This window comes from Pyxicephalus adspersus, chromosome 4, assembly GCF_032062135.1.
Source record: "Pyxicephalus adspersus chromosome 4, UCB_Pads_2.0, whole genome shotgun sequence".
Lineage (NCBI taxonomy): Eukaryota > Metazoa > Chordata > Amphibia > Anura > Pyxicephalidae > Pyxicephalus > Pyxicephalus adspersus.
The window spans coordinates 40,376,302-40,383,327 of record NC_092861.1 but is presented as its reverse complement, the minus strand read 5'-3'; the positions used below and the strand labels follow the sequence as shown (position 1 = coordinate 40,383,327).

General features: G+C 37.2%; 1 protein-coding gene across 1 annotated transcript in view; it reads right to left on the bottom strand.

Moving 5' to 3' along the window:
• Positions 1 to 7,026, bottom strand: part of LOC140328382 (guanylate cyclase soluble subunit beta-2-like) — a 35,874-nt gene that overhangs the window by 20,592 nt on the left and 8,256 nt on the right. The window contains exons 4-6 of the mRNA XM_072407921.1: positions 6,074 to 6,234; positions 5,189 to 5,288; positions 4,726 to 4,898 (exon numbers count right to left, since the gene is read on the bottom strand). Of these exons, the coding sequence (XP_072264022.1) occupies positions 4,726 to 4,898; positions 5,189 to 5,288; positions 6,074 to 6,234 (434 nt within the window). The remainder of the gene's footprint in view (positions 1 to 4,725; positions 4,899 to 5,188; positions 5,289 to 6,073; positions 6,235 to 7,026) is intronic.

Sequence of the window (7,026 nt, the reverse complement as noted above, 5' to 3'; positions counted from 1 at the left end):
AATTTTTTTGCTATATTCGGCCGAATAGCTGTCGAATCGAATAGTGAGCTATTCGACCAACACTAGTGATGACAGACCTAGTGGATTGGTGGATTTCATGCAAAATTGGGAATTGGATGAAGACATTTTGTGCTTTGAGGCAAATAATATGGAGGACGCCTTTTCTTGATTTAGTAATAGTGAACAGGTTGGAAAAAAAAATGAGGCAATGGCACCTTGCTCCAACAGACCCCAAATAGCATAGTAGAGATCTAGAAATCTTTGCTGCCCAATGATCCAATACATGATCCCTTGAAGGCTATGTGGAATAAATGCTGCAGCAGGTTCTGCAGTCCAGAACTTTACCCATACTCCAATACACATGCACAAATATAAGTCCCATGTAGGAGATGAGGCAGACCATCACAGAATAAATTCAAGGCGACCATCATTAGTTCCACATTATTAATTTAAGTCAAATCTGTTGCTCTAGCAGAAGACCCCAAAGACAGCCTAAACTTTGATTACAGAACTCATGAGTCCAGAGGGAGTACTACAAGGAGCTTCTGAATGTGAGCTAGGGATACTTGGAACCAGAGGACTTACCTACCTATGTGTAGATTAAGGCCTGTTGTGACTGCATGACATTTAGGTCACTAAGCTCTCAATAAGAGGCAGGGGCTCAGGTAGTCAGGTTAGCGGCACTTAATGGCCAAAAAGAGAACACAGGTCATGTGTGCAATAGTCCAGCCAGTGGATGACTTGTTAACTTCTCCTGAAGTGAAATCAGTGTAATGAAAACTTAAATGAGGTAGCTCCAGGTGCATGGCCCAACCAGCCTTTCCATTACTTCATAGAGAGGACAGGTGCAGTGGCAATGCCAGCAGTTCGGGGCCAGGACGGAGCCTAGTTCACTGAGCTTTGGATCCAGCTTTCTTAGGTCCAGAAATTTAAAGAAGCACGGGACAACGTCTAGCAGAGCATCAGGAATAATAATAAAAATAAGCAAAAATAGAAAAGTCTTCCAAACAGCTATCCACCTAGGACACTAGCAAAAACTAGACCATACCAGTAAATAGGGAGCCAGTAAGGCTTATCCTGTACTGGCCTACAAAGTTTTTTTTATTTTTGAGGTTGAAATATCTGTACACAATAATGTTCAACTATAAACATCTGATCCTCATGTTCTAAATTGCTGGGATTATTATCATCATCATTCCAGAGTCCTGTGACACAGCAAGCACATTGTTCACAGAAATGTGCATGCTCTGCTCCCCATAGGACTGTACCCAGAAGGATTGTGATATCATCCTAGCCTAGGTGGTGCAAAGGTAAGGTAAATGTAATTCAAATTTTACATTTTACAGGTATGTTTGTTTCCTATGTACAGTAGGTGATTTCAAAAGGGAGAAGGGGCACAGCCAGTGTAATTAAACCTATTTGAATAGAGGTTGTGCTTTAAGGACATATTTTATTCATCATTAGCACTGGCATATTAACAGAGGGAAGAGTGTGTAATAACCCACAAAAATCTGACAACACTGTCTGCTTAACTTAACAGACAATGCTACATTTTTTCCAAATCCTCTATACACTCTATACTGCATGGACTTTCTTTATATATTACACTAAATGTAATATTGTTTTCTTTTTCCATGTATAGGCTCTGTTCAAAAAGACTGGACCATGTAATGGATTTTTATGAAAAATGCAGCTTAATGAAATCTATTGTGTGACTGATTGCTTTTATTGTCACGAAGCAAACAATGCAGTTATTCTGAAACATGTTTGTCATGGGTCAGCAGCAGAAATAGAATGTGACAAGACCCAGGTGCAATAGGTTCCCCTCATTGCCCAATTGTTTGTTGTGATTTGAAGCATTTTATAATGTTCATAGCACAACTGTTCAAAGCATCTGTTTCCTGTGGTTGTTACATGAAAATAAAATATATAAACAAATTTAACTGCTACAGATTTATTCTGCTTCAAAGTATCATTTAGAGTACCTTGTGTTTAAAGAAGAGTGCAATAAAGGGTTACAAGGTGTAACTATATAACACTTTAGAACCACCCTGCCTGTTCATTTTAATTTCAATGTTTTTGTTCAACAATCCTACTCATACAAGCTTTACTTACTTTATGAAGCAGGAAGAGATGCCAGGATTGTAATTACTACATATAACACCCAAAGTGCAACAGAATAAATGACAGCTAGCCCTGCTCAACCCTATCTAGCTGTTTTCATCAATTTTCCGTATCTCGGCCTAGTTTTATTTGGCACACTACACTTGATTTTTTTTACGATGGGCAGGGAGTCCTCTAGCTTTATTGGCCACATGAGAAACTAACAGCCCTAAAAAAACCTAAAGTTATATGTTTATTAGATGTATTGATGTATGAAATATAATATATTTAGATATTTATATATATATATAGATCTGATATGTGATTTCAGTGTTCTTTAATTCGTTTGCTTTGCCATCCATAAGACAATTGCTAGGTAACATATGCTGAAAAAATATATTTTTTTGCAAATGGCTCACTGGCATATAGATACTAGATGTATATGAAGCTACAAAACATCCATCTAGTTGAATAGGCCTAACTATTACTAAATAACAACTAGGTAAATACTTATACACCATAAATACTTACCGTATAGTGACTTTTTAAAAAAAAAGTCTTCAGTGTTTAACCTACTTAAAAATAAAAATAATCTATGAATATGATACAAAACTTAGTTGAAGCCAGATAACTGTAAAGCTGCATATTATGTTGGGGCTATATAAATACTGTTTATTATTATTAATGATAGTAATATTAACTAAAAAATACAAGACATTTGCTATTCCTATATATAAACCTACATGAGAGTAGGACGCCAGTTAGACGTCAGATAACTGTCACTGGAAAGGATCTTTCATGATCGTTTCCAGTGACAGATGAATGAACAAGTGCTGTACACACAATGCCACATTCTGTTCTAAGGAGAGGGGAAGGGGAAGAGCAATTGGCACCCGCTGTGTTGTTCTCCATAGAAAAGCACAGCGGTCATTTCTGATCAGAAGTTTGTCAAACCACCAGGGCAGATGTCACAGGAGTCTACCCAGCTCTGTGATGCTATGGGGTGCATTTAAAAAGCAGCAGTATGTCTGTACAACACATTTATAGAACAATGTGTTTTACAAATGCACTTTTTAATAAACTAGCTTCGGCAATATAAAGCTGGTGCAGCACAACAGAAGTAAATGACAATTAATAAATGAAAGGAAATGTAGAGCTGGAAGGAGTTTTTTTCTCATTTAAGAAGGGCATGGTCAAGTGACCAGTCAAATTTGTATCTCCATATCTCCTCCGCTGAGCAAAAAGAACTGTAGTCCTCCACTACCTTCAGTCTGCTGCCCCAGACTTTATGAATGGGGTTTAAGCAGTGTGCATAGTGGGTAGAAATATCTGCTCTTCATTATAAATTTGCTCCTAGGTTTTCTTTATAGCTAATAGTTATATTGGTATTAATATACTGCTTCATGTTTTACAATAAAACCAGTTGTATTACCATATACACTTACCTGCCACTTTATTAGGTACACCTTTTTTGTTTCTGGTTGGACTCTCTTTTGCATTCAGAACTGCCGTAATTCTTCATGGCATAAATTCAACAAGTTGTTAAACACATTTATCTGGGATTTTGGTCCATATTGATATATTAGCATCACACATTTGCTGCAAATGTATTGTATCCACACCCATGATGAATCTCCAATTTCACCACATCCCATTTGCTCAATTGGATTGAGATCTGGTGACTAAACAGTCCATTTGAGTGCAGTGAATTCATTGTAATGTTCAAATAAACGCTTTGAAAGGATTTTAACTTTGGGGCATTATCCTGCTGGAAGTAGCCATCAGAGCATGGGTACAATGCAGTCACAAAGGGAGGGACATGGTCAGCAACAATACCAAGGTATGATGTGACATTTAAACCATGCTCAACTATAACAAATAGATCCAAACTGTGCCAAGAAAATCTCATTCATACCATTACACCACCATCAGCCTGGACCATGTTGTCCAATTTCAGTGAGCTTGTGCAAACTGTAGCCTCAGGTTTATAGCTTACAGTACAGGTGCCTGGGACAGTTTTCTGCTGCTGTAGTCCATCTGCTTCAAGATTCTAAGTGCCCTCACAAATGCTCTTCTGCATACATCAATTGTAATGAGTTTATTTGAGCTACCGTAACTACACCCAGTCTGTCTGTTCTCCTCTGATCTCTGGCATCAACAAACCATTTTGTACTCAGTAAACTGCCACTTACTGGAAGTTTATCCTTTTTCAGACCATTCTCAGAAAATCCTGAAGATAGTTGTGTAGGAAAAATCCCAGCAGATCGGCAGCTTCTGAAATAACTAGGCCACAGCACCTGGTACTAACAACCATGCTATATGAAAACTCATTTAAATGATCTTTTTTATCGGTTCTGATGCTTAGTTTGTACTTATGTGGGTTGTCTTGACAATGTTTACATCCCTAAATGAGTTGTTGCAATGCAATGGGCTGATAAGATATTTGCAGTAACAAGCAGTTGAACAAGTATACCTAATAAAGAGGCCAGTGAGTATCTGCACACCTTCCAAAACCATTTACATTTCATAAAAAGGCCTAAGACATATCTTTTCCACTTGTCCCCATGCCATAAAATACACAAGATGCCTTCTAAGAAATATTTGAAAAGAAAATGGACAAACCTGTTTCTTCTGCTGAGAACTTTGCCTACATTTAGGTGGAACGGTTGATCGCTGAGTAACAAGAAAAACAATGTGTTCTTTTTTCCCAGTCCTCTCTTCTTCATCAGACTGACTAATTATTTCCATAGAAATTTCAGTTTTAAAAAAATCCATTGCTACAGCACCCATGATACCTATACGACATAGAAAAGGGGGAAATTATTTTATGTCCCATATTTATGTCCTCCACATCACATATCTGTATGATCCATTGAGTGCAGATTTTTGCACTTTTATATGCCCTTTAGCTTTTGATTTAAACCCATAAGCAATTAAACTATGTCAAAATATTTGTATGATTTGTGTTAGGATAATCTTCAATTTTAGATGTATCTTTTTATAGTAACTAGAGGAAAAATGGGGTTGAAACCACAACTATAGATATTATATAAAGAAGTGGAAGAAATTAGTCGAAATAACATACCCGGAACAATATGGCATAGGCCTCTTCTGTCTGAATAATAGTGTAAATGCATTGACCCATCATCATTCATCTCTACTCTGAAGGAAGGAGCATTCATGGCCTGTGGAAGAATACACACTTATGTAAAACAAGTCATATGTAATATTCAATAACTAAAAGAAATACTCACCAACTTTGGGAAAGCCATTACACCATTACATGACAAAGAATTAGGGATAGTCCCCATTGAGCGATAATCAGATCAAGAGCATCATGCAATTTAGAAGACCAGGCTAGCAAGATTAATGCACTGTATGATTCTTCACAGATAAGACAAGTCCTTGATATATTCAAAAGTATAAAAAAATTCAATTTGCGGATTCACCTGATTTTTCATTACAGCTCATTAACAACAGTGTCCAATCAGGAAAAATATTGTACAGCCATCAAGAATGTAATAACATCAGACCTTATCTATGCATCTTTGGATGTTGAGCAACTGATTTTTGATACCAGGAACATGACAAGAAAAAAATATGAAAGATAGAAGCAAAAGATTATGCTGGATGGTAGACAGGGGTTTATATGGATGAGATGGTATGGAAATGAGGTAGTATAGGTGACTGAGACCTTTACAGTTTTGGTGGCTTATGTCTTATTATTTTGGACTCCCTATTTTATAAGAAAATAGCATTGAAAGTAAAAATGGTTACACTAATAAAATACACAATATGTTTTTAATGAATTTGTGTAAGAAATAATATTTATATCCTTATATACATACAGCATATTTGTCTAGAAAATAAAACACAACTATACATTATTTCTAAAGGGGCTTTGGAACTTTGACTTTGCAGTTCATGCACATGTTAGTGCTGTATCAGACATTGATAATAAATATCCCACCTGGTAAGAGAGTGATAGATAGCTGTGTAGGGCGTCCAGGTTAGCAATAAATTCATACAGATTTCCACCCAGAGTTCTCAGCATGTGATCATATCCTGACCTTTTGCAGAACTCAAAGAAATACTCTCCAAACTGCTGCAGCACAGCCTCTGGAGAAACATCTATGAAACAACAGTACAACAGTCTTTTAACAACAGTTATTAAAGTTCTATATACAACAGGAAACTAGGTCAAGGGTACAGGTAAAGATGGGGGACATTTATCAATTCCGTAGCACAGCAAGGAAACATATTTATTACAAGGTTACAGTTTCAATCAGGAAAACTTCCTTTGGTTGCTACAGAGTTGTCTTGGAAGAAAACTGAGCCTCTCCTGATCATACCTGATTTATAGGTCAGTGATATTCTCATTTTCAGACATTTTAAATGGTTATCACTAGTCACAAGTACACTTTAAACCTGTTGTGGTGACCTTGCTGTATGAGAGATGTTCTAATTCTGACCTCAGCTTGCGCACCTGACCTGCTCCTAACCCCAGCTGTTGATCTGAACATACATTTTTATGTAGTACCCGTTTTCTACCAAGCATTTACCTTCATAGTGGGAAGTTCCCTCAAGCCTGTAACAAACATGGGGTCTAAACCACATTGCAACCATCAGCACTTGTGCCCCTCTAGTGTCCATGTGCCTCTGTCACTATTATCAGGTTTACCTGGACTGGAAAGGCAAGAAATGCTACTATCACCATCCCAGGCAAACACCAGGCATGAGAAAGTAGGCGGCCTGATATTCAACTAAATGTGTGGCCAATGTGCTTGGTAAACACATACCATATATAGCAAAACAAACTGAAAATCTTCGGTATAACTGTAAACTAAAAAAATAAATTACTGTTGACCAGCTAATTCTAGGTCATCATCATGAGTATACAGCCAGGTTCTCCTGGACAGTGAC